This window comes from Microtus oregoni, unplaced genomic scaffold, assembly GCF_018167655.1.
Source record: "Microtus oregoni isolate MIOR12 unplaced genomic scaffold, Mior012 000008F_ref0000371, whole genome shotgun sequence".
NCBI classification, from domain to species: Eukaryota; Metazoa; Chordata; class Mammalia; order Rodentia; family Cricetidae; genus Microtus; species Microtus oregoni.
Genome location: NW_024543067.1, coordinates 37,842,787 through 37,870,567, shown reverse-complemented (window position 1 = coordinate 37,870,567; position 27,781 = coordinate 37,842,787). Strand labels below are relative to the sequence as shown.

General features: G+C 49.4%; 1 protein-coding gene across 5 annotated transcripts in view; it reads right to left on the bottom strand.

Annotated features, from left to right (window-relative positions):
* The window catches only part of Slc44a2 (solute carrier family 44 member 2), a 34,113-nt gene extending 8,179 nt beyond the window's left edge, over positions 1-25,934 (bottom strand). For 2 of the 5 annotated variants that reach the window (XM_041657522.1, XM_041657523.1), the window contains exons 1-15: positions 25,814-25,934; positions 9,858-9,906; positions 5,846-5,964; positions 5,636-5,720; positions 5,348-5,432; positions 5,130-5,240; positions 4,965-5,025; positions 4,770-4,893; positions 4,596-4,679; positions 4,396-4,508; positions 2,397-2,528; positions 1,788-1,887; positions 1,615-1,707; positions 907-991; positions 16-278 (exon numbers count right to left, since the gene is read on the bottom strand). In XM_041657522.1, coding sequence (XP_041513456.1) covers positions 16-278; positions 907-991; positions 1,615-1,707; positions 1,788-1,887; positions 2,397-2,528; positions 4,396-4,508; positions 4,596-4,679; positions 4,770-4,893; positions 4,965-5,025; positions 5,130-5,240; positions 5,348-5,432; positions 5,636-5,720; positions 5,846-5,964; positions 9,858-9,906; positions 25,814-25,844 — 1,535 coding nt within the window. In that variant the 5' untranslated portion in view covers positions 25,845-25,934. Of the gene's footprint in view, positions 1-15; positions 279-906; positions 992-1,614; positions 1,708-1,787; positions 1,888-2,396; positions 2,529-4,395; positions 4,509-4,595; positions 4,680-4,769; positions 4,894-4,964; positions 5,026-5,129; positions 5,241-5,347; positions 5,433-5,635; positions 5,721-5,845; positions 5,965-9,857; positions 9,907-10,396; positions 10,518-25,813 lie in introns of those variants that run through there. The other 3 variants (XM_041657525.1, XM_041657524.1, XM_041657526.1) reach the window with 3 other exon arrangements.
* Between the last annotated feature and the right edge of the window lie 1,847 nt (positions 25,935-27,781).

Below are 27,781 nucleotides of genomic sequence, written 5' to 3'. Positions count from 1 at the left end.
CCGACTCCCAGTTACCTGAGCGCTCTGCCAAAAGCAGAGAAGAGGGGAAAGGCAGGCATGTCCTCAGGCTTACGCAGAGCCCAGTAATAGGAGGCAAAGGCTCCGGCCAAGGTCACCTGGCCCAGCGCCAGCACGAAGTTGGACAGCCAGAAGAACATGAATGCATTGAAGAACTGCAGGCCCAGCAGGGCACGGTGGTAGGCAGACTCGCCACCATAGAAGGCAAACTGGCAGTGGCCATTGGGACACAGGCGGCTTTCATTCGCTGAGGGGAAGGTCTGGGGAAGGGGCGAGAGGCCCCAACAGAACACAGGTCAGAAGTTCAGAGTAGGCTGATGTTGGACCACAGGGCAGGTCCTAGAAGCAAGACTATCCATTACAAAAGAGAAAGGTGTTGTGGGGCCCTGAGGAGATGGCTTAGTAGGAAAGGGGTCTTAAAAATGAGGACTTGAGTTCAAGCCTCCATCATCACTCCCATAAACAGCTGGGTGTGTCCTGTGCTAGCTTGTAGCTCCAGCGCTACAGGGAGCAGAGATGCTGTCTGAAGGGAATCAGGCTGAGAGATACAGAGCAGGGCATTTCCACAAACACATATGTACCCATACCACACCACACGCACATGTGCGCGCGCACACACACACACACACACCCCAGAAGTCAAGAAAAGGGTAGAGGGACAAAAAGTGATACCACAGGGGGGGAAGATGTATACAGTTCAGCATGCGGGGTGGGGGACAGCCAAGTTGATCAGCTCCTGCCTTCCCCTGAAAAACTACCTAATCCAGCAATGGCTTGAGAGCTCCACTCTACCAAGCCCAACACACAGAGCAAGTGCCACACATTTGCTGAATTATCGTCAAGGGGAGGCTGCTGGGGCAACGCCTGTCCTCCCACAGGGATGCCTACCTCTGGGTTGCAGGTTTGCCCCAAAAGCGGGCAGGATGTGTCATCGAAAATCTTGTACACAGCTACGTTAGAGGTAGACAGGAAGCTGCGCACACATTAAGGAAACTGAAATCTGGGACTGGCAATCCAAGGAGTTGGGGGAATCCAGGAGTAGGGCTCACCCTTGTAATCCCAAAACGGGAGGCAGAGGGAAGAGAAAGACTGCTACACAGCAAGTTGCAGGAAAGCAGAACTGCAGAGTAAGGCTCTGTCTGGAAGAAGCCACAGGGGCAGGGAGAGCTCATCTGATAAAGGCACCGAGCCTAATGGCCTGAGCTGGACACACAGGACTCACTCAAGAGGGTCACTGACTTCGGCAAATTGTCTTATGACCTCTGAATACTGTTGCCCCTTTACCCAAAATATATAAACAGAACATTTTTTGTTTGCTTTGTTTTGTTTTGTGAGACAGGGTTTCTCTGTGTAGCCTTGACTGTCCTGGAACTCGTTCTGTAGACCAGTCTGGCCCCGAACTAACAGAGATCTGCCAGCCTCTGCCTCTTGAGTACTGGGATTAAAGACATGTACCATTACTGCCCAGCCTAGAAATTTTTAAAATAAAGAGAGCCATGGGAAAAGGACCACACAGTCCAACCCCACCCTGAGCTGCAGGACATTTAGGGACATTTATCCCTGGGGATCACAGACTGACAGTTGAGCAGTGGATACACAGCGGTGCTGGCCCAGTAGGCAATGCAGAGACACAAGAGGAAGAAAGTCACCAGTGGGTAGAGCATGGAGCACATGACATGTCCCACAGCCCTGGGGAGAAACAGAGATAGATGTCAGGGCCAGATGCCCCAGGTTGAGACCCCAGGCACATCCCTGGCTCTTCCGGCTACCTGCTGGCTTCTTTGATGAGGGCTATGGCGATTAATATCCTCTTGCGAAGAAAGATGAGTAACAGGATGATAACCACCTCCAGGATGCTTAAAATGATCACTGTGGAGAAGGATGGGCAGCCACCAGGAGACTCATCAGCTGCAGGCTCTCGCGCCAAGCCTGATGCTCTTAGTCCCATTCCCAGGACCCACAAGTAAAGCAGAGAACTGGTAATGAAAGTTGTTCCCTGACCTCCACACAGCAGGGCTTTGGCATAGATGTCCCCTCCCAACAAGGAAATATTATACATAATTTTTAAAAAATTAAAAGTAATAAGAAATGAAATAGATTTAAAAATAAAGTAACATACAATTAAATGATTTCTTTCTTTCTTTTTTGATTTTCAAGACAGGGTTTCTCTGTGGTTTTGGAGTCTGTCCTGGAACTAGCTCTGTAGACCAGGCTGGTCTCGAACTCACAGAGATCCGCCTGCCTCTGCCTCCCGAGTGCTGGGATTAAAGGCGTTAAATGATTTCTATAAAAACTGAGAGTGAGCTTTTTGGGAGTCCACCCCAATCCCTCCAAGGTCTCCCATAATGCAAACATGGGGGGCAAATGACCCAACTCACTGAAGGCCATCCAGGTCTGCCGCAAGTGCAGGTACACTCGGAGGTCCGTCTGGAAGCCAAGGTCCACCAAGGAGATGTCCGAGCCCGCCTCTCCCCTCAGTCTTGAGTACTCCATATAGCAGTGAAATATTCCTGCAGATAGCCACAACCCAGATAGTAATTTTCTTTTTTGTTTATTTTTTAAGACAGGGTCTCACTAGGTAGCCCTAGCTGGTCTGGAACTTACTATAAGACCGGGCTCTCATGGGGCTGGAGAGATGGCTCAGAGGTTAAGAGCACTGACTGTTCTACCAAAGGTACCGAGTTCAATTCCCAGCAACCACATGATGGCTCACACCATCTGTAATGAGATCTAGTGTCCTCTTCTGTATGCATGTATGCATGCAGGCAGGAAACTAAATATAATAAACAAATATAGTCTTAAAAAAAAAAAAAGACCAGGCTCTCGCTTGATAAATGAGTGAATGAATGGGTATTAGGATGCTCCCCACCTGATGACAACCTGAAGCCATCGAGGTGCGGCACACCCCTTTAAAGCCAGTAGTTGGGAGGCAGAGGAAAGATACAGTTCTAGGCCAGCCAGAGCTATATACACTGAGTATATACCTGCCTCAAAATTTAAATAAAAATCAGGTTAAATTATCAACAACAGTTCGGACCATAGTTAACATGAACAACTTTTGTCTTTTGTTTTTTGATACTATATGGCAGGATCTATATTCAAATTTATGATCCTCTTGACTTTGCCTCCCTTGGCAGAGGATAATAGGTAAGTGCCACCATGCTAACTCAAGTGTTTCAATATCTGGATCTTCAGATTGAGTTCCAAGGGAAAATATCAGAATAAGGGCCAGCAATGGCTCAGTGATTAAAGGCACCTGCTGCCAAGCCTGATGACCTAAGTTCAATCCCTGGTACCCACAAAGTAAAAGGAGAGAAACCACTTTTGCAACTTGTCCTCTGATGTCTATACACACAGCGTGGTACACGTGTATGCACACACATATGTGTGTACACAGACACACACAATAAGTGAACATAATACAAAAATACAGAAGAAATGTCGGGCAGTTGTGGCACACGCCTTTAATCCCAGCATTCAGAAGGCAGAGGCAGGTGGATCTCTGAATTTGAGGACAGCCTGGTTTCCACAGTGAGTTTGAGGCCAAGGCTACACAGAGAAACCCTGTCTCGAAACCCCCCCAAAACAAACAAACACAAAAGAAGAAAACTCAGTCAGAACAAGGGCCACTGGTTTGCACACTAGGCCTCTGCCCTGCACAGGCCTCCTCTGATATCATCACATGCTACCCCATCACTGCCTTCTCACTGAGTCTCCAAGTAGGAAACATTAGTTGTTCCCATTAGATAGTGGAAGTAATTGCGCACAGGGAGGCTTAGTCATGTGCCTGAGGACAGAGCTAGGAAGCAGCGAAGCTGGGATTTGAATCCAGCATCCTGGCACCACAGGACACAAGCCTACTTGCTAGTCTAAGCAGATGTCTTCATTACTGTCTTTTGTTGTTGACTGCAATATCAAACTGAGACCTGGTTCTCCAAGTTCAGAGGAACTGTGGTAGGGGCCTTGCGTGTGCTAGCATTGTAACAATGAGCCAGGATGCCAGCCTCTCACTGGAGGATTCTCTGCAGGTGTTCTACTACTAAGCTAAGCCCTCAACCCCTCACTGGGGGACTTTAGGCAGGGGGTCTACCCACTGTGCCTCACACCAGCCCCTCACTGGAGGGAAAGAGGCAGCGCCTGAGAAAACAAGCCTAGCCTCAGCTAGTTAGATCTCATCCATCGCCTCTTGATGGGCTCTGGCTGCTTCAAAGCGTCTACAACAGTAGTGTGAACAGCTTCAGAAACATGCCAGTTAAGCAGTGGAAAACATCTGAAGGCTTCAGATGACACTTTTGATGAGATGTCACCAGGGCAAATGACATTGGCATGTTGCAGACCTTAAGCAGGGAAGAACCTAGGAGGAAGGGGAAGACGCACCATAGCCAAGTACCAGGATCACCATGACAATCATCACCCAGACCATAATGCCTGCCAGGAACCGTAGCAGGATGATGAACAGGAGACTCAGCACCATGGCAATGACCAAACCTCTGGGGATAAGACAGGAGCATGAGTGACACTGTCCTTAGGCTCACAGATGTAGTAGCCAGGGGACAGCCACCTTCCTTCCAACTCACATTACAATCCAGTACCAGGATACAGTGTAATCTTCAAATATCTGCATGGCCAGCTGCCGAGCCTCTAGAACCATGTTGGCCTTCCTATGGGTGGAAGAGATTCAGATCATACCCAGAGAAGGCCAGCTCCAGTCCCACCCACCCTGGGAAATCCACAGAGGACTGCCTTCTCACTTGGCGCCCTCCACTAGCTCCGTGATGTTCTTCCTGGTGCCATTTCCGTCCTCATAGGTTGTCTCGTTGCCCACCATGAGGACCCCTTTGTTGGCGTGGATGGCCGGGAAGCACCGCTGGGCCACTGTTGGACCATAGAGACTATCAGATGAGCCCGTACAGATTCACTGATCCTGTGGGATCCCCAATACTCACAAGGTTTGCTGGGGGTGATAACCGCTGGACAGTCCCCATCGCGGAGCACCTCAGCCAGCCCCTGCAGAGAGAGTGGGAAGAAGTGAATCCCTGAGCAGGGCGACTTCCCATTCCCCTCCCGTCTTCCCCTTCCTGGGCAGGCGCTGAAGGGGTTTTTCTGCTCACTTTATTGTTCTGGAAGCCAGGCACGCAGAACTGCTTGTAATAGTCAAAGTCTGGGGAGGTGCGTGCTTTCAGAAAGGTGAGATAGCGATCCGGGCACTGCTTCACACAGATCTGGGGGTGGAATGAAGGGGGTGTGGAATCAGGACACGGGGACCCCACAACAGAGGTACCCCGATGTTTGTGAGGAGAGTGCTGTGGGAAGAGGTGGAACATGTTACCTGAGGGGTGGGACACTGAAATTCCAGCAGGACCAGGGGGCTGGCACACTTGACGATGTTGAAGTAAAACAAGAAGGGCTTGTTCCTGGGGTTGGAGAGGGTGAATGGAGTTGGTCAAGACTTCTCACCTACTGAGCCCAGAGAGGGCTCAGAGGGTGACGGCACCTGATATCAACCTTGCCAACCTGAGTTCCATCTCTGGGAACCACATGATGGAAGGAAAGTACAAATTCTCTGCCCTCCACATGGGGGTGTAGTTTAGTGCATGCACACAAATAATAAACTCACGCATTTTTTGTTCCCTTCTGCCCACAGAACTCGCCCCGGCTATCAGTAGGGTAGATCACCTTCCGAGGGTCTCCATGGGTCCAGGCTGTGGAGAGACCCAGGGACATTGAGGCTCTGTCACTTCATAGCCACAGTACCACCCTGTGCCCCAGAGCCTGTGCCAGCCCCTCCCCCAGGAGAAGCCCAAGTCCTCTCCCTTCCCGAGCTCACCTATGATGCCCACAGCCACATAGCCCACGATGGCCAGGAAGAGCAGCACACAGCAAATGACATCTGTGCAGCCCCTGGGGAGCAGAGCAGCATCAGTGCACGTGACCTTAGACACACCCCTTCTTATGAGAAATCTGAAATGTGGGCTAAGAAGCATGTGCCTTTTTTTTTTCTTTTTTGAAAAGGGGTCTCAACGGGCAGTGATAGTGCATGCCTTTAATCCCAGCACTCGGGAGGCAGAGGCAGAGGCAGAGGCAGGCGGTTCTCTGAGTTCGAGGCCAGCCTGGTCTACAGAGAGAGTTCCAGGACAGCCAAGGCTACACAGAGAAACCCCGTCTCAAAAAAACATAACAAAACAAAAACCAAAAAGAAAAAAGAAAAGGGGCTCACCATGTAGCCTGGCTGGCCTAAAACTTGTTATGTAGACCAGACTGGCCTCAAACTCACAGAGCTCCACCTATCTCTGCCTCCTGAGTGCTGCTGGCCTACATGCATTTAAAAAATTTTTACTTTTACTTATGTTTATGGGTGTCTTACCTGCATAGTATGTCTGTGAGCCATGTATGCGCCTAGTACCCATGGACTCCAGAAGAGGGCGTCAGGTCCCCTGAATGTCATGTAGTGTTGGGAACTGAATCTTGAGTCCTCTGAAAGAGCAACCAGTGCTCTCAAAGGCTGAGCCATCTCTCCAGCCCCAAGTCATTGCATTGTACCACTTTTACATTTCCCGATTGTGTGTGTGTGTGCACGAGTGTGTGTGTGTGTGTGTGTGTGTGTGTGTGTGTGTGTGTGTGTAGGAGGACAACTTTGGGAGCTGGTTCTCTCTTTCTACCATGTGGGTGCCAGGGACAGATCATCAGGTTTGGGGGTAGGCAGCTGTTTTTAGCCATTCCTCCAAGACTTATTTTTTTTTTTAATATTTATTTATTATGTATACAATATGCTGTCTGTGTGTATGCCTGAAGGCCAGAAGAGGGCACCAGACCCCATTACAGATGGTTGTGAGCCACCATGTGGTTGCTGGGAATTGAACTCAGGACCTTTGGAAGAGCAGGCAATGCTCTTAACCTCTGAGCCATCTCTCCAGCCCCCCAAGACTTATTTTTACTTTATGTGTAAGAGTGCTTGTTTGCATGCATGGGTGTGCATCACGTGTGTGCCTCGTGTAAAGGCCAGAAGAATGTACTAGACAGATCCCCAGAAACAATGTGGGTGCCTGGAACAAATCCTGGTCATCTAGAATTGGAACAAATGTTCTTAACTACTGAGCTGTCTCTCTGGCCCTACATTTTTTTGTGTGTATGTCTATGTACCTGTGCACAGGCAGAAGCCAGAACCGTGCACTGGAGTTACAGGTTATCTGTGAGATACCTGGCTTGCTATGTGGGAGCTGAGACCCAAACTCCAGTTCTTATCATTGGACAAGTGCTCTTAACTGCTGAGCCATCTCTCCAGTCATCTAATGGCCACACTCTTAATCCATCACACTTTAAAAAGAAATTCATCCAGCTGAGTGTGGTGGCACCAACCTCTAACCCCAGCACTTGGAAGACAGAGGGAGGCAGATCTCTGTGAGTTCAAGGCCAGTTTGGTCTAGTGTGAGTTCCAGGACAGTCAGGAACTACACTGAGAAACCCTGTCTCAAAAACCCAACTCACCCAAAAAAGCAAAACAAAACAAACAAAAAGTATTGTTACCCTTCCAGGGGATGCAGGCTCAATTCTCAGCTTCTATACGGTGGTTCACAACCATCGGTAACTCTAGTTCCAGGGGATCTAATGTCCTTTTCTGGTCTCAGTGGACAGCAGGCATGCATATGATATATATACATACAAGCAGGCAAGCACACATATAAAAATCAATAAAACAAACCCATTTAAAATTTTGAGAAAGAATCTGTGAAAGTCACCCGGGCAGGCCTGGAACTAACTTTCTTTCTTTCGCTTTTTCTTTTCTTTCTTTCTTTCTTTCTTTCTCCCCCCCCCCTCCTTCTTTCTTTCTTGTAATAGTCATTAGCCAGATAGTGGTGGCACACATCTTTAATCCCAGCACTCGGGAGGCAAAGACCTTTGGATCTCTCTGAGTTAGAGGCCAGCCTAGTCTACAGAGCTAGTTCCAGGGCAGCTAGAACTGTTTACAGAAAAACCCTGTCTTGAAAAACAAAACAAAAAGGAAAAGGAAATGAAATAATAACCACGAATAAAAAGAGAGTGGCTAAAGAGCTAGCTCGAGGTTCAAGAGTGCTGGGTTTGTTTCCCAGCACTGACCTGGAGACTCCCAGTCCCAGGGGATCCAATCTCTTATTCTGGCCTCCTTGGATACCAAGCAGGCACACAAACCAGACATAAATGCAGGCAAGACAACCATATAGTTCCAGGAGATCTGAACCCTCTTTCAACACATACACACATGCAGACAAAACATTCATACACAAAAAATTAAATCTAAAGTAATTTTAAGTAAAAGTTGGGCATAGCAGTACATGCCTTTAACCTTTTTTTTTTTTTTTGGATTTTTGGAGACAGGGTTTCTCTGTGGCTTTGGAGCCTGTCCTGGAACTAGCTCTGTAGACCAGGCTGGTCTCGAACTCACAGAGACACAGAGATCCGCCTGCCTCTGCCTCCCGAGTGCTGGAATTAATTAAAGGCGTGCGCCACCATCGCCTGGCTGGACTCTCTTTTTTAAGTAATACTTGTATTAATAATTTGAGAATTCCATGCAATATATTATGAATGTATTAATCTCCTCCCCAAGCCTTCAACTTCTGATCCTCTTGCCTCCCAAGTAGGTGGAATCACAGGACTGCAAAGCCACATCCAGCTCAAATAAAACGTTACGTGTAGAAGGCTCATGCAGAGACAGGTAGATGGATGGATGGATCTCTGTGAGTTCAAGGCTAGCCTAGTCTACATAGAGGGTTCCATGACAGCCAGGGCTACAAAGACCCTGTCTCAAAAACAAAACTACAAAACTAAACAAACAAAAAGTAGGAGTGAAAATGTCACCCACTGGTAGAGCCACTGTTTAGTACTGAGGCAGAGAGGGAGAGAAGCCAGAGTGATGGCCCAGCAGGACAACTGTTTTGGATCCTTGGAACCCCATGATAGGAAAAAGCCAACTCCTGCAAGTTTTCCTCTGACCTCCACACTGCACAGTGACAAATACATACCACAGCCATACACACCAGCATATATACCCATACACACCCATACACACAGCATACATACCCATACACACCAGTATACACACCAGCATACACACCCATACACATCAGCATACACACCCATACACGCCAGCTTACACACACATACACACCAGCATACACACACATACACGCCAGCATACACACCCATACACATCAGCATACACACACATACACACCAGCAAACACACACATACACACCAGCATACACACCCATACACATCAGCATACACACCCATACACGCCAGCATACACACACATACACACCAGCATACACACCCATACACATCAGCATACACACCCATACACGCCAGCTTACACACACATACACACCAGCATACACACACATACACGCCAGCATACACACCCATACACGCCAGCATACACACCCATACACATCAGCATACACACACATACACACCAGCAAACACACACATACACACCAGCATACACACCCATACACATCAGCATACACACCCATACACGCCAGCATACACACACATACACACCAGCATACACACATACACACACACATACATACCAGCATACACACACATACATACCAGCATACATACACATAAATAAATGTAAATTAAATTTTAAAAAAAGGATCCATGTAAGGGCAGAGGCATAATATATGCCTAAGGTTTGTGCGGCTCAATTCCATTCTCAGCTCCAATGGGAGGAGTCTAGAACCTTAAGGAAACCAGCTCTTGAATCATATCGCAATGGTTTATCCTGCTTTGCTGGAAAACAGAGACACATTCTCCCATCCTTTCCCCTCTTCCCCAGGAAGGCAGGGCCTCCTACCTGTTGTAAATGGGTCCTTTGAAGGTGGGGTCATATTTCTGAGGCGTCCCTGAAAGTCAACAAGATTAAACAAGGGTGGATGAGAAGTTGAAACAGCCAAGGAAGCTGGGGGACCCAGGGTCCCCAAACCATAAGGAGTATTGAGCTGTACCTGCATCCTACCTCCAGGGGACTACACCCAAGGTCATCAGAGACTACAGCAGGGACTAGAGTCCCTGGGGGTGACCAGCTGACTGATCAGCTTGCTGTGGCCCAAGGAAAATGCCTGGAAGGGTTTACAAGGACCAGAGCAAAGAACGCAAAGTTCACTGTGTAGAGGTGCAGGTGCTCTAGGGATGGGTGTCGGCCTGGTACTAGGTAGGAGAGTGGAACGGCGTCTGAGGCAGTTGTGGGAGCTAGCACAGACGGTAAGGGGGACCGGGAGGTGGGCGGACTACGTAAGATTCAAGTGCAATTACTCCCCCTCCCTTTTGCAACCTTCCCTGATAGTCCAAGGTCCCCGCTGGTGTCCCTGGGGTGCACTGGGAGGGCTCGCATACCATGCTTCCCGTAGTAATGCTGAGAATCCTTCCCCATCACTGCAGTGCGGCCCCGACGGCACCCAGGCGGTCCGTGCCCTCCTGGACACAGCCGCCACCGGCAGCAGCTCCTCCAGAGTAGCAAGCGGGACGGCCCAAACCGGTCAGACAGGCCCCAGCCAAATAACCAAGGGAGGGAGGGAGGGACCGACGTAGGGGGCCGGGCCGGGCGGGGCTGCAGTTGCTCCTGCCACTCACTGGAAGGCTGGATTTAGCTCTCCCAGCCCCCCACCTTCACCCAGCCTCCATCCAGGAGCCTGAGGTGGCTCCTCCGGGCTCTGGCCTCACCCTCCATCCACCCACCTTCCACCGACCCACGCAACAATGCATCCGGGAATACTTCTCAACTCTAAAAGATCACCCGACTGCTCTACCATGCAAGATGGAAACTGAGGCACAGGGAGGAAAGAAAGCAGGCAGACATCTCGGCGGTGGTGGCGCTCCGCCTTTAATCCCAGGACTCCGGAGACAGAGGCAGATTCAGCCTGGTCTACAGACGAGTTCCAGAACAGCCAAGGCTACACAGAGAAACCCTTTCTCGAAAAACAAAACAACAGAAAAACAAGCAACCAAAAATAAATTATTTGGGCTAAAACTCAAATACATGAATGAAATTGGGGGGGGGGCGCTATGATGCTTTTTTTTTTTTTTAAGAGAGAGTCTTTTGTAGTTTAGGTAGGCATACAACTCACTGTCCAGTCAATTTGCTGTTTTTGTAGAGGATCTGGGTTCAATTCCCAGCACCCATGTGGCAACACACAACTGTGTGTAACTCCAGTTCCTGGGGTTCTGATGCCCTCCCATAGACATACATCCAGGCAAAGCACCAATGCACATAAAATAAAAATAAATAAAGATTTTTAAAAAATCAAGTTCAAGACCAGTCTGGAATTCACAATAGCAGCAGAAAATGCCAATCCTGGCCTTGAGGATAGGGCACAGAAAGCCAGGGTAGCAGCTGGCACTAGGGCTCAAGGAGCCCTGTCAGGTGTTCAATCAAGGTGGGGATCAAGGGCAGGTGTCAGCATGGGGCACAGCTGGGATCACGTTCTACAGCAGGCAAGGAGGTATACAGTGTGCATTTCCATATATCCACCAGGAGGCAAACTGAAGAAGGGGGATAGCCAGGTGGTGGTGGCGCACGCCTTTAATCCCAGCACTTGAGAAGCAGAGGCAGGTGGATCTCGGCGAATTTGAGGCCAGCCTGGTCTACAAGAGCTAATTCTAGGACTAATTCAGGGGCTACATAAAGAAACCCTGTCTCAAAAAGAAAAAGAAGCAGGATATACAGTTGGTGTGATACGTATACCATCATAGGCATATATATACATGCACACACAGACACATATATATAAAACACGAGGGTATCCAACATAAATGGTGAAAATCCCAAGTCCCTGTTTGTACCCTCATCACTACCTCACACACCCAAAACAACCACCAAAACCAAACCACACTGAGGTGTGGCTCAGTGATAGAGCTGCTACCTAGAATCCACCCTCCTCAGCCAGGGGGTGGGTCGTGGCTCAGGGGTAGAGTACCTGCCTAGAATTGTCTAGTGAGGGGCCGGGGTGTGGCTCAGTGATAGAGCTACAACCTCGAACCTTCCTGCCCCGCCCTGTGAGGGGCAGGGGTGTGGCTCAGGGGTAGAGCCTACCGTGTAAGGCTTGAGTTCTAGCTGAACACCCTCACACAAAAACTATTAATACCTGCAGTTGCCACCACAAAGTCTAGCACACCCAGCTGGGCTCCGCTTTCTAATCAGCTGTCCCTAGAGAAAGCCAGTTCCCTTGCTCTGGCTCACTGCAGGGAGGCCAGCCTTGCCTGACCCCAAAGCCACAGGCACAGCAAACAGGCGGGGCTAAAAGCTCCAAGCCTTGGCCTAGGCTGACCAGAACTCCCAAAGAAACCCGTGTTTCTCGAAAGCCCCACAGCCCTCACATCATTGGCCCTCACGAAGGCCCTCACCCAGATTTGGCAGTGGACAGAGTAGATTGGTCCTGGGCAACAAGTTGCTTCTGTTCCGAGCTGGACAGTGCCTTGAGGACAGTCAAAGTCTCCAACCACCACGTCCTCCAATGGCTCCCTCAGGCAGGCTCACACGACCCCAGCCCCACTCACGGAGGCCTCAAGGTCATCTCATACCCGGCCTGACACAGCAGGGTGACACTGCTCCTTTTGTGCTGGGCTCTGACCTGAGCCCAAAGGAGGCCTGCTTCAGACCAGTTCCTTTAATTGAAGCAGAGGGCTGAGGGGGCTGATTTCTGTAAAGCCCTAGTCTCAGTCCCAGGCCACCTCTTTCCCCCAACGCTGGGCTTGGTGGCTGGTCTACAAGTGTCACCCTAGCACTTGAGAGACTGAGGCAGAACTGCCTTGAGTGGCAGCCACCCTGAGTATGTAGCTAAATCCTGGCTAAAAAATTTAAATACTTGGGGCTTGGAGAGATGGCTCAGTGGCTGAAGCACTTGCTGTTCTTGCAAAAGACTAGAGTTCAGTTCCCAGCACCCACATAACAGCTCTTCCTGAAGTCCAGTTCTTGGAGCTGAGACTCCTCCACTTCCTACCGCTAAGGTACCAGGTACATGGTGAACATATATACATGCAGGTACTCATGCATACACATACATAAAAGTAAATACATATTTTTAAGCATGTTAAAACCTTGAGTAGGCCACTGTGGCATGCATTTTTTCTCCTAGCACTCAGGAGACATGCTAAGTGGATCTCTGTGAGTTCCAGGCCAACCTGCTCTACAGAGCAAGTCCCAAGTCAGTGTTACACAGTGAGACTGTCAAAAAACAGAAACCAAACCAAGAATTTAAAGCTGGCCTGGTGTCACACATGTGTGACCCAGCATTAAGAAGGTGCCCTCTCTACACTCTGTGAGTTCAAGGCCAACACAGCTGAGACTACAGGCCACACAGTGAAACCCTGTCTCTAAAAACTGAGAGAGAGAGAAAAAAAAAGAAGGTGCCCTTAGGAAACTTTAGGAAGACCAGAGATCACATAGGAAACTGAGGGTGAACTGGAGATCACATAGGAAACTGAGGGTCTACAGATAAAGCAAAAATGTTTAAGTCAGTATGCTTGATATGTAAGTGGAAAAAATAGCCCTGACTCAGAGGCAGAAAATTCCACAGGAACTAATCATGCGAATATATAAAACCTCAAACTATTAGAAGCATGAAAAGCTACAAGAAACTGTGTCTCTGATAGGAAGGCTGGTACGGCAAGTGGGAGACAAGATAAGGGAATATTAGATGTTTTCAGGGTCAACTGGGGTAACCCACCCCTGCCAGGGCTCCTAAGCTGTCCACCCCCAAATAGGTTTGATGGGCAAGTGGGAGCCACCAAGGGGGACTCAGCAAGAACATAAGACCTGTCTAGGGAGGAGAGCTTATGGGAGTCTATACTGTCCAGCAGCTGACAGCTCTATCTCAGAGAGATGGAACGTGGGTTAACCTTTAGACAGAATTTAAAACGCAGAGGAGGTGAAGTGGATCAGAAGTAGAGGCACTGTCGCCAATATTGAAGGCAAAGAACTGACTCCTGCAGGATCCTCTGGCCTCTGCGTGCCTGCTATGAAGTGAGCTGACTGCCTGCAGCCCACACACATAATAAAGAAAAGCAACTTTAAAAAGGACAGCAGCTGTAAGAGCTAACAGTTTCTGATCAAGAGGTTGATCCAATACTTGCAGGATGGGAAAGGGCTGGGTCTTTGCAACCACAATGCCAGATAATATGAACAGAAAGCAGAGTGAGAGAGAGAGGGGAGGAGGAAGTTGCAAGTCCTGCTCCCAGGGCTGAATAAATAGGGTGTACAAGCAGGAGCTGCTCAGCCCCTGGGAAACAGAGGTAGAAGAGTTGGAAGCTCAAGGTCACTGACTGGGGTAAAAGCATTCGATGCGCAACAGTGGGGATCCAAGATAGAATTCTAAGAATCCATTTAAGCACTCAGCTGGGTGTGGTGGTACATGCCTTTATTTCCATTACTTAGGAGGTAGAGGCAGGCGGACTCCTGAAACCCTTTGGCAGGACACACATACACACACACACACACACACACACACACAGAGACAGACACACCCACCAGACTGGAAGGACTGAGGCATCGTGTGTAGCAGCCTCCTCTGCTACGCGTAGATAGAAAACATTCTATCCTGTAGGAAAGCTCCTTAAACAGGGAGGTAAACAAAAACAAAATAGCTTCAAAAACTCAGCAAGAACAGCCCCTCCCTTCCAGAACAAACAATAAAGGAGTGTTGTGGAGAGGAGGAAAGCTACAAACATTCGGATAAAAAGAGCTGCCTGGAAGAGGTTTAGACAACCCAGGCACCTGGAAAGGACACTCTCCAGCCTGTGCAGCTGCCTGCCAGCTGTGCGGTGTGCTCCAGGTTCCCAGCTGTGTGAGCTGTCACTCGTGCTGGGGTGGGCCTTGGCGATGCAGCTGGTTAATCATTTCTGCTGCTGTTAAGTAACTCCTCACCCATATTCCTGTAAGTAATCCCCAGTTAAACTCATCGGTTCACCAAGTTGGTCTTTGGTGGTCTCTGTACTTTGGCCTGTTGTGGGCTCCCTGTCTGGGATTAAAGGTGTGCGCCACCATGCCCGGCAAGATACAATTTTTTCAAAAGCGAACTATGTGAGACCTTGTCACAGTAGAACAGGGGACTGGAGACACGATTCAGTAGTTAAGAGCTCATACTGCTCACACAGACAGCTGACTTCCGGTAACTCCAGCTCCAGGGGATGAAACACTTCTGGCCTCTGGAGCTCCCTGCTCACTAGTTCTAGCTCACGCAATCACCGGTTCACTTCCTCTCCCTCCCTCTGCCCCCCCCCTCTCTCTCTCTCACACACACACACACACACACACACACATACACACACACACACACACACACACACACACACACAGAGACAGACACACCCACCAGACTGGAAGGACTGAGGCATCGTGTGTAGCAGCCTCCTCTGCTACCCGTAGATAGAAAACATTCTATCCTGTAGGAAAGCTCCTTAAACAGGGAGGTAAACAAAAACAAAATAGCTTCAAAAACTCAGCAAGAACAGCCCCTCCCTTCCAGAACAAACAATAAAGGAGTGTTGTGGAGAGGAGGAAAGCTACAAACATTCGGATAAAAAGAGCTGCCTGGAAGAGGTTTAGACAACCCAGGCACCTGGAAAGGACACTCTCCAGCCTGTGCAGCTGCCTGCCGGCTGTGCTGTGTGCTCCAGGTTCCCAGCTGTGTGAGCTGTCACTCGTGCTGGGGTGGGCCTTGGCGATGCAGCTGGTTAATCATTTCTGCTGCTGTTAAGTAACTCCTCACCCATATTCCTGTAAGTAATCCCCAGTTAAACTCATCGGTTCACCAAGTTGGTCTTTGGTGGTCTCTGTACTTTGGCCTGTTGTGGGCTCCCTGTCTGGGATTAAAGGTGTGCGCCACCATGCCCGGCAAGATACAATTTTTTCAAAAGCGAACTATGTGAGACCTTGTCACAGTAGAACAGGGGACTGGAGACACGATTCAGTAGTTAAGAGCTCATACTGCTCACACAGACAGCTGACTTCCGGTAACTCCAGCTCCAGGGGATGAAACACTTCTGGCCTCTGGAGCTCCCTGCTCACTAGTTCTAGCTCACGCAGTCACCGGTTCACTTCCTCTCCCTCCCTCTGCCCCCCCCCCCCTCTCTCTCACACACACACACACACACACACACACACACACACACGGTGAGCAGTGAAAAACAATGAAACTAGAAAAGGCTAATGCGTGATCCCACTTGACAGGAAGGTAAACTGAGGCTAGTGACCACCATAGATTGGATTAACAGAAAAGCCCTCTCTTGTCTAATCTGGCAATTGTCTGGTAGCTCTGGCCTGTAGAGGTTTAAATGCAGTCTGCCATCTTTGCAGCTCTAGCCCCACTGGGAGGTATTAAGACAAAGACTAGGGCCTTTGAGAGGTGACTAGGGAAAGGGAGGTGTGCCTCTGGATTGAGCCCTGGTGGCTTTAAAATAAGAGCCAGGTGTGGAGACACAGTACTGTCATCCTTGCTGCTGAGAAGACTGAGGAGGGAGGGTGACAAAGACAAGTACAGAATGAGCGCAAGGCCACCCCTAATACAGTCATCACTCTCTTACCACACAGTGGACGCCATGTGACCACCTCAAGCCCTGCTGTTTTACCTTCCCCATGTGACGGACCTGAACTGTGATCCAAAATAAACCATTTCTCTTTGTACACCCCCTCAAAAAAGGTCAGCCTTGTCACTTAGTGAGAGCCTGTCTCAAAACACACACACACACACACACACACACACACACACACACACACAGAATGATTCAGCAGTAGAATCCTTTTCTAGAATCCTCCAGTGAGGGGCTGGGGATGCAGCTCCATGGCAGAGCCCCTGCCAGGTATCCCTGTGTCTAATTGTATGTCAACGCCACACAGCCAGAGTCATCTAAGAGGGAGCCCCAACTGAGAAAATGCCTTGTGATGGCTGTTCTTGGCTAGCAACTTGACTATATCTGGATCTAAAACCAGAAAAAAAGAGGGCACAGCTGTGAGGAATTTTTTCTTAATTTGAAGTAGGAAGATCCACTTCTAATCCAGACCTTTAATCCAGATCTAATCTGGGCCACGCCTTCTACTGGAAGCCTATTCTTGGACTGCTTGCTCTTGCCATGCTAGCAAGTCTATTCCTTCACAGGCATTGGAGCCTGTTCTTCTGGATTCCAGAGTATGCTGAAAACCAGCTGAGACGTACAGCCTCCTGGACTGAGCAACTTCTGGATTCTTGGACTTTCCATTCATAGGCAGCCATTGTTGGATTAGCTGGACCACAGCCTATAAACCATTCCGATAAACCCCTTTCTGTACATATGCAGAGATTCATATAAGTTCTGTTACTCTAGACTCTTGAGTCTAGAGAATCCTAATACAGCGTCCATAAGATCTGGCTGTAAGGCATTTTCTTAATTAGTGATTGATGGGGAAGGCCCAGCTCATTGTGGGTGGGGACACCCCCGGGCTGGTGGTCCTGGATTTTATAAGAAAGCAGGCTGAGCAAGCAATGAGGAGCAAGCCAGTAAGCAGCATCTCTCCATGGCCTCTGTATCAGCTCCTGCCTCCAGGTTCCTCTACTTTGAGTTCCTTCCTTCAGTGATTTCCGGAGTTAGCTTCCTTCAGTGGACTGAGATTCAGGGTATGTAAACCAAATATACCCTTTCCTCCCCAAGGTGCTTTTGGTCAGTGTTTATCACAGCAGCAGTAACCCTGACAAGCCCTCAGTGAGACATGGGGGTATGATTCAGAGGTGAAACTCCTGAGTAGACGCCCTCAGTGAGGGGCTAAGGTATAGCTCTAAGGAAGAGCATTTGCTTCCCATGGCAGTGGCCCTGGGTTCCAACCGAGCATAGCAAGAACTAAAACACAGCACACATGTGTGGGCTCACTGACTCTCGGATTTCTTCTAGCAAGAAAACCACTAGATAAAGCCTGGTGACCATGAATCAAATAGGAAGTTAACTCTCGTTTTGTGTAACTTACCTACTCTTCTCCATGAGGTTAAGAGCAAAAGAAATCAGACCAAGACTCAGGGAGAGAGAGGCAAGGGTGGTGGGGGAAAGGGGGTAGCTGGATTGTGAAAACAGTGGGGGCAGGTCCTGCCAAGCCAGGCATGAGGGCTCATCGAAGGTTTGGGAGATAAGGGAACTCAGACAGGCAGTCTGTCATAATGCTTTTGCCAGGACATCAAGTGACACCCAGCCCCCACAACTTCCAAACACTGGCTAAGTCAAGGGCTCCAGTGTCCAAGGCCTCGCCTACACAGTTCCTGCCTTCCCAGAGTCTGGGCCTGGCCTAAAGAACGGACATCTCAGCCACTGAGACAAGTCCTTCTGACAAGGATTTGGGGGCAGTGCCCATGCAGTGAAGGCATGGAGACAAAAGATGGAGAAAGGGCCAGGTGGCTAACGATCCCAGCACTCAAGTTACGGAGGCAGGAGAATGGTGAAATCGAGGCCAACTGAGGCTGCAGAGTGAATTCTAGACCAGCTTGAGCTTACATCAAAAAAATTAATAATTAATTAATTAAAAACTGGGTTAGTGGTACACACTTTTAATCTCAGCACTCAGGGAGTAGAGACAGTCAGATCTCTGTGAGTTTGAGGCCAACCTGGTTACATTTTGAGCACCAGGGTATCCAGGGTTAGGTAGAGAGAACCTGTCTCAGAAAATGAATGAATGAGCCAGTGGTGGTGGCGCGTGCCTTTAATTCCAGCACTCAGGAGACAGAGGCTGGAGGATCTCTGTGAGTTAAAGGCCAGCCTGGTCTACAGAGCAAGTTCCAGGACAGGCTCCAAAGCTATAGAGAAACCCTGTTTCATAAAACCAAAAAACAAAACAAAACAAGAAAATGAATGAATGAATAAATAAATAAGTATAATAAAAGCTACAGGTGTCATGGGTGGAGCCAGGCTTCACTGGCTTTGCATGCCTGAGAAACCTGGGTCCTTTCTCTGCACCACATCAACTGAGCAGGGTCCCCCAAGCCAGCAGAAGGCGAAGGGCAGTGGCTAGGAGTTCAAAGTCAGTCCTGGCTCAATAGAGAGCTTGAGGGCAGCCTGAGCTGCGAGAGGTCCCGTCCCAAACACACATGGACACTTCCACTCAGAATTAAACAACAAGAAAAAAAAGAAAACCAGAAAAGCAACTGCCCTTACTCTCATTCCAGATGCTGTCTACAGGACACAGACCCTGCACATCTCTAACCCTCTGTCTCCTAAGCGCCATGATTTTGGTGCTGGGATGAACCAAAGGAATGTCTTCCACACCATTCCCTCTGGGCAAATTCACAGGGTACAAAGCTGCGCATTGTTCTGCCCCAGCAAAGCAGGGCTAATCTCATCCTTGGAGAAGGCTACAAAGTATGTATTTAAACAATCTTTTGTTGTTGCCTAGTTTATTTGTTGGCGGAGGTTGTCCCCCTTCCCTGTGTCCGGTCCCCCCCCCCACACTCCCCACAGGCAGAGTTTCTCTCTTATAGCCCAGGCTGGTCTTGAACTCCCAGGGATCCGCCTGCCTCTGCCTCCCAAATGCTGAGATTAAAGGTTAACCGCATGTGCCATCACGGTCTGGCCCAAAACTTTTAAATTAGACCTATTCATTTTATTTTATACGAGTGTCTGCCTGTATGTATTACGTCTGAGCACAGTGCACATGATTGGTGCCTGCGGAGGTTAGAAGAGAGGACCAGGTCCCCTGGTTGATAATAGCTATGAGTCACCACAGGGGTGTTGGGGAAGGAAGGGTCCTCTGCAAGAGCAGCCAATGATCTTACACTGTGTATCTTCAGTCGGCTACACTGTATTTCACTGAGAGCTGGTCCTCTTGTAGAGAACCCTTCCCCAGCACCACAGAGTGGCTCACAACCATCCAGGACTACAGTTCTAGAGGACCCAACACCCTCTTCTGACGTCTTTGGGCACTAAGCCTCCACAAGGTACAGACACACATGCAGGCAAAATACCCATACACATAAAATAAAAAACCATGACTAAAGAGATACAGGTGTGGGGGACTCCCGAAGAAATGACTGTGGGTAAAACCCTGGCCATAAGGACCTGAGTTCCAGTCCCCAGGACCCACATAAAATCTGGAGGTAAAAACTGTACCAGGCTTAGGGACAGACACCGTCACAGAAATTAAGAGAGCGGGAAGGCTCAAGTTAGGGCCTGATGCCCTGAGCACTATCCTCCAAACTCAAAGTGTGAAAGGCGAGCTGGGCGTGGTGGTGCACGCCTTTAATTTCAGCACTTGGGAGGCAGAAGCAGGCGGATCTCTGTGAGTTTGAGGCCAGCCTGGTCTACAAGAATGAGTTCCAGGACAGGCTCCAGAACTACAGAGAAACCATGTCTCCAAAAAAAGAAAGAAAGGAAGGAATGAAGGAAGGAAGGAAGGAAGGAAGGAAGGGAAAAAAACCACAAAAAAGAAAAAAAAAGTGAAAGGAGAGAACTTACTTCCACAACCTGTCCTCACACACACTATACATACATGAGTAAATGTACTTTTTAAAAACTTACAAAAGTGCCGGGCAGTGGTAGAGCACACCTTTAATTCCAACACTCAACACTCAGGAGGCAGAGACAGGTGGATCTCTCTGAGTTCAAGGTCAGTCTAGTCTACAAAGCAAGCAAATTCCAGGACAGGCTCCAAAGCTAGAGAGAGAAACCCTGGCTTGAAAAACCAAAAACCAAACACAAAAACAAAAACCAAAAACCAACCAAACAAACAAAAACTTACAAAAGTGGAGAGCAACAGAGGGAAACACCAGGTGTCAACCTGTGGTCTCCACATATGTTCACATAGCGCACACCCCCCAAAAGAAATATGTATGTGAATGGGGGCACTCACCAGGCCCTGCCTTTCTCTGAGAATTCACAGATAGCAACCATGCTGGGGAGGAAGAGATGTTTTCTCACTGGTGTGGCCACTGGTGAGGAGCCCACAGCTTTGTGGACAACCCCCACCCTCATTGTGTCTCTCATACACAAATTAAAAAATACATATGTGTTATAAAAATTTCATAGTGGGGCTGGGCAGATGGCTCAGTAGTAAAGAACACTTGCTGAGTCCTGGTTGTCCTGGAACTCACCAAACTAAGGCTGGCTTCAAATTCACAGAGATCTGCCTGCCTCCTGGGGCTGGAACTAAAGATGTGCACCACCACACCCAGCTTTTATTTCTGTTTTTATTCATGTGGACAGTGTGGTGTGTGTTCTGAGTTTACGGCACTGTGTGCTTGGAGGAGGATGTGACATCTGGGTGCTGAGAATCACACTCAGGTCCTCCGCTAGAGCAGTGAGCACTGATGAGCCATCTAACCAGGTCCCTAAATTCTTTTTTTCTTTTTTGAGACAGGCTCTCACGTAGCCTAGGCTGGCCTGAAACTCCTGTGCAGCCAATGATGACCTTGAGTTCTAATCTTCCCGCCCCCACCTCCCGAGAGCTGAGACGCCCACTTGCCTGGTTTATCAGATACCAGGTAGAGAACATGGGAATCCATGTGTGCCTGGCGAGCACTGTGCCAACAGCTACAAACTCAGCCGAAGAAGTCTCCTCTTTAGCCAACCTTCACTATGTGCTTCCCTGCTCTGGGTTCTAGAATCTTCTCTTGCCAGGCCCTGAGCCATTTCCCTTTCCTGTGGAGCTGCTACCTCCTTCCAGAATCATGTTATCTGCTGGGAAAGGCACTTCCTGCCCTGCCCAGTCCTGCCTCACTCTTCCCAGACACAGGTTTGCCTGTCCATTAGTTCAAAGAAAAGCTATGTCCTCCACGCCACCACACCAGCCCCAGGGTCACCTGAGCATACAGGGCCTTCCCAGAGATCACTGAAAACAGTAGTCTGAAGCCGGGCGGTGGTGGCGCACGCCTTTAATCCCAGCACTCAGGAGGCAGAGGCAGGCAGATCTCTGTGAGTTCGAGACCAGCCTGGTCTACATGAGCTAGTTCCAGGACAGGCTCCAAACCTACAGAGAAACCCTGTCTCGAAAAAACCAAAAAAAAACAAAAAAAAACAGTAGTCTGAGCTGGGCAGTCCTGGCAGATGCCTTTAATCCCAGCACTTGGGAGGCAGAGGCAGGCAGATCTCTGTGACTCTGAGGCCAGCCTGGTCTACAAAGCAAGTTCCTGAACAGCCAGGACTCTTATACAGAGAATCACTGTCTTGAATAAACAGCAACAGCTGGGCGGTGGTGCATACACTTTTAATCCCAGCACTTGGGAGCAGAGGCAGGCGGTTCTCTGAGAGTTCGAGGCCAGCCTGGTCTATAAGAGCTAGTTCTGGGACAGGCACCAAAGCTACAGAGAAACCTTGTCTCAAAAAAAAGAAAGAGCCGGGCGATGGTGGCGCACGCCTTTAATCCCAGCACTCGGGAGGCAGAGGCAGGTGGATCTCTGTGAGTTCGAGACCAGCCTGGTCTACAGAGCTAGTTCCAGGACAGGCTCCAAAGCCACAGAGAAACCCTGTCTTGAAAAACCAAAAAAAAAAAAGAAAGGAAGGAAGGAAGGAAGGAAGAAAACAACAACAAATTAGAAAACGCTAGTCTGGCTAGGCATGGTAGCACATGCCTGTCATCTCTGCACTTAGGAGGTGGAGCAAGATGATAAATTGAAGGGTGTTCTTGGCTAGGTAGTGAGTCCGCCTGCACTACATGTGATCCACAAGCCTTATATGTAATGATGCAGGCTCAGAAGGGCCATCCAGTCACCTAGAGTTACAGAGCACGTAAAGATCAGAACCTTTAACAGGCAGTGGTGGCACACGCCTTTAACCCAGCTCTCGGGAGGCAGAGGCAGGCGGATCTCTGAGAGAGATCTGATCTATAAAATTAGTTCCAGGACAAAGAGGGCTACATAGAGAAACCCTGTCTCAAACAGACAAAAACGAAACAAAAATCAGAGCTTTGATTTAAAGCTGGGTCTATCTGAAGCCACTCCTGTTGGGCACAGTGACGAATGGGAAGCCAAATGGCGTAGGATTAGCCATTATGTCCAAGAGAAAGCTGACATTGAGCCCAACTGATAGCGTGCTTATCCAGCATACAGGAAACCCTGGGTTCCTTCCTTAGCACTGAATAACTTGGGTGTGGTGGTGCACATCTATAATCCCAAAATTTGAAAGTTGAAGGTAAGAGGATCAGCCATTTGGTTACACCGTGAATTTATTTTTTTTTTGTTTGTTTTTTTTTGTTTTTGTTTTTCGAGACAGGGTTTCTCTGTGGTTTTGGAGCCTATCCTGGAACTAGCTCTTGTAGACCAGGCTGGTCTCGAACTCACAGAGATCCGCCTGCCTCTGCCTCCCGAGTGCTGGGATTAAAGGCGTGCGCCACCACCGCCCGGCTACACCGTGAATTTAGAGAGAAAGCTTGAACTATTTTGCAAGAATGTTATGGGGATGTCTAAATAGTCCAGGTTTTTCATTTTGGTGAAATAGGCTAAGTTTCAGGCAAAACGAGATCCTGCCTAAAGTAAGGCATGGTGGCCTGAAATCTCAGCTACTCGTAAAAGCTGCAGCATAAAGAGAAGACCAAGTTTAAGGCATCTGAGTTACACAGCAAGACCTATCTCAGAGATTTGTAAGCTTGAGGTTCTTGGTTCATTCAATCTTCAGTATCCATAAGAAAGAAAGGAAGGGAGAAGGGAAAGAGCGGGGAGGGAGGGAGGGAGGGAAGAAGGAAGGAGGGAAGGAAAGAAGAGAGAAGAGAAAAATTCCACTGTCAACTAAGATGGCTCTGGCTGCAGAAGCCAGGTAGGGCCTCTTTCACAGGTTCCCCGAGTCTTGTAGGGGAAAATATTAAGCAAGCTTGTGGTTTGTTTTCTGTTCCTTCTGCCTGAAACACACTTGTCTCACTCAATCCATCTCACCCGGCTTTCACTCTCCAACCTTCGTCTCTTAAAATAGACCCTAGTGGCTCTTCCGTGCATGACGTCTTGTCCGTTGCTCTACAACCATAACAACCTACAATTATATGTTAGTTCTCTTGTCCACCCTCACACGGTCTAGGGTTTCTCTGCTTGGTGGACTGCTGTGTGTCCCCAGGCAGACCATTGCCTGCGAAAGGTCTGATAAATTCTTGGGGGTCTGAAATTGGGGGTGTTTGGCTGAGCATTCGAATGACGTCTAGGCCCAACCACTTGCTGAACATGCTTGAGGCCTTGGGTTTTGGCAACACACCCACAAAACCTTGAGCGTCCATTCCCAGCCTGAGCATGGCATTGCCTTGAGTTCCAGTCTGTGCTTGCAGAGCTTGCTCTGGGCCTTGGGTTCCACCACCACCCACCCCTCAGTGCTTTCTGAGCACACGAGACCCCATTTGGGTTCCAGATCTTGCTAAACACAAAAGAGCTGGCAGCTTTCAATCCCATGGCTTACTGACCAGGAGTGAGGCCCTGAGTTCCATCCTGTATAGAGCTTCCCTCTGCACCCACACACCCACCCCCACACAGTCTCACCCTTTAGCCAAATTCAAGCGTGGGCAAATCAAAGCCTTGTTCACTCTGCCCCATTCTTATTCCAAACAGACGTCAAGAAGACCAACTACGCATACCCTCAGACGCGACACCCAAGCATACTCACACTCTCAGACTGAGATTCCCACACCAGAGACAGACAACCACACCCAAGAGTTGCACAGCACGGGTGACCCCAGAGCCTGGGGCTTCAGACAGGGAGCCCCTCTGGTGGTCTGGGGCTGGCAACTCAAGTGCCCCCAGAAAGTCCCTGGGAGGCTAGGTCCTTTAGGCTGGGCAGGGTGGGTCGCTACCTCTCCCATCTGCCCATTAATTTCTTTCTTTAGGGCACAGTACCAGGGAACAAGAGGAGGCTCAGGGAGAGCCTACTTGCTTCTCTAGTTATTTTTGAGCCGTTTCCGGCCCCCTCCCCACAACTCTAGAGTCTAGCAGTTTCCAGGAAGTTCCTGTCACACAAAGTGGAAGACGGGGGAGGGGGGGGATAGAGCCCCTCTGCCATAGTCTCAACCATGTCACCACTTTTAAGGCTCGTGACAAATTTGGGCCCCCAGGGAACCCAAAATAGATAAGAGGAAGGAGGCTCAGAGTTCAACACCCAGTTCATGGGAACTCGGAGTCGGGTGGGGTGAGAAAGCCGCATCCTGGCCCCACCCCCAACTCCAAGTAGCTGAGGCTGCCCTCAGGCCTCACAGAGGGTAGGGTCCCAGTCTCCTGAACCCCTTAAAATTACAGGCACCCGCAATAATCCTCTTAGGCAGGGAAAGTTTTTGAATTGCTCCTCGCTTGCCCCTCATCAAAGGCACCCTTATTTCTGCCCTTCCCTGAACTGGTATGCGCCCAACCCCTGTGTACAGGTGCATCCAACTGTGCCTCAGTTTCCCCACCAAAGCTTGGGACCGCTACTTGTGGGTGTAAATGGCAGAGATGCAGAGAACATTGGGCTTTTGAGGAGACGGAACATGTGGAGAGGTCGGGGCCCTGTTCTTGCCCAGACCCCAATCTATTACTGCCGCACGTCCCCTCCCCCGCCCACCATCCAATCCGCCCAGATAACGGGACCTCCAGGGCAGGAGCATGCGCCCTACTCCCCGGCCCATCGCTCAGGAGGAAGGGAGTAAGCTTGAGAATCCTAGGGAAGGGATACGGGCGACAACCTGGGCTGGGGCCAAACGCTCCGGATTAACCAGCGCAGGATGCAGAGGCCTGAGGGCGCGGACAGAAGGGCCTTCGTCCTGGCTGCAGCCACGAGTGTTTTAAGGCTCTCAGATGTTGTCCTTCTTCAAAACCCCCCTCCTTCCCAAGTCACACAGGCGACCTCCAGGCCGGAGGCAATTCCTACCATAGACTCCGTCCTTCCTATCGTCCTCCATGGCGGCAACCGGAGGGGAGCGGAGTCCGAAGCCAGCACGACCCCAACCCAGGCCGGCGGGAGGCAACGCGCGCTGCAGGCCCCGCCCTACCCTGGCTGACCCCGCCCCCAGCGCGTACACCAATGGGAGCCCCGCGCCTGAGGGGCGTGGCCAGGACCGGGAGTTGGGGGGCGGCCACCTTCCAATTTCCAGTGACTCTCGCGGCTCACTCTTCTCGGTGAACCACACCTAGTAGGTTGCAGCTGCTCGTCAGTGGTTCTTGTTTGTTTGTATGTTTTTGTTTTTCGAGACAGGGTTTCTCCACGTGGCCCTGGCTGTCTGGAACGCGCTCTGTAGATCAGGCTGGCCTCGAATTCAGAGATCCTCCTGCTTCTGCCTTCTGAGTGCTAGGATTAAAGCCATGAGTCATTACTGCCCAGCAACTCATTCTTTTTCCCGTGTATTGATCTCTGACTGTGAGCTAGAGAAATGAGAAAAAATTGTCAGGTGTCCATTCATGAGATTGTCAAGAACTTGGGAGTTTGAACACAGGTCAAAAGGGAATAAAAACTGAGGAGCGGTTAATTCTGTGGCAGCCAGGACCGGTGGTTCACTTTAATCCTTAATCCCAGCACTGGGGAAGCAGAAACAGGAGGCTCTCTTTTAGTTCTGGGCCAACTAGATAGGACTATATACATAGTGAGACCTCGGGGAGTGGGGTGCTGGCAAAATGGTTTCGTGGCTAAGAGCACTACCTGCTCTTCCTAAAGACCTGAGTTCAACTCCAGCTCCAGAGAATCTGATGCCTTCTTTTAGAGTCTACAAGCACTTTACTCACACATACACATAGATATATAAAAACAAAAGGAAGAAAATAGTCAAGCGGTAGAAAGATGAAACTCCAACCACGTTCATCCTGGAGTAGTCTCACTGATGAAGTCATGAGAGAAGTCACGGAAAGTAAAGGATCCAAAGGGTGTCAGTGCCAATGCTGATTCTATAAGAACTATGGGAAACACATGCATGCACAGACACATAGACAAGTAAAAAGTAAGTCAAGCCGGGCGGTGGTGGCGCAGGCCTTTAATCCCAGCACTCGGGAGGCAGAGGTAGGCGGATCTCTGTGAGTTCAAGACCAGCCTGGTCTACAGAGCTAGTTCCAGGACAGGCTCCAAAGCCACAGAGAAACCCTGTCTCAAACCCCCCCCCCAAAAAAAAAGTAAGTCATTAGTAAAGATTTTTAGATTTTTTTATTTTTATTCATTTATTTATTGGTTTTTTTCGAGACAGGGTTTCTCTGTAGCTCTGAAGCCTGTCCTGGAACTAGCTCTGTAGATCAGGCTGGCCTCTAATTATTTTTATGTTATGGGTATGAGCGACTACATGTATGTATACACTCCAAGTGCATGCATGCAGTGACCTCCCTCAGAGGCCAGAAGAGGGGGATGGATCCCCAGGAACTGGAGTTAACCCAGTTGTGAACCACCATGTGAATGCTGGGAATTCAGCTTAGGTCCTCTACAAAAACAGCAAATGTTTTTAATTTCTGAGCTATCTCTCTTTCTTAGGGTTACTGTTGCAATGATTGAGACACCATGACAGAAGACCAAAGGCAACTTGAGGAGGACAGGGTTTATTTCACTCACAGTTCCGTACAACAGCTCATCGTCAAAAGCAGTGAGGGCAGGAAACCGGAAGCAGGAGCTGATGCAGAGGCCATAGATGGGTGCTGCTTACTGCTTGCTCCCCATGGCTTGCTCAGCCTGCCTTCTTTTTTTTTTAAAATATTTATTTATTATGAATACAATATTCTGTTTGTGTGTATGCTAGCAGACGAGAAGAGGGCACCAGGCCCCATTACAGATGGTTGTGAGCCACCATGTGGTTGCTGGGAATTGAACTCAGGACCTCCAAAAGAGCAGTCCATGCTCTTAACCTCTGAGCCATCTCTCCAGCCC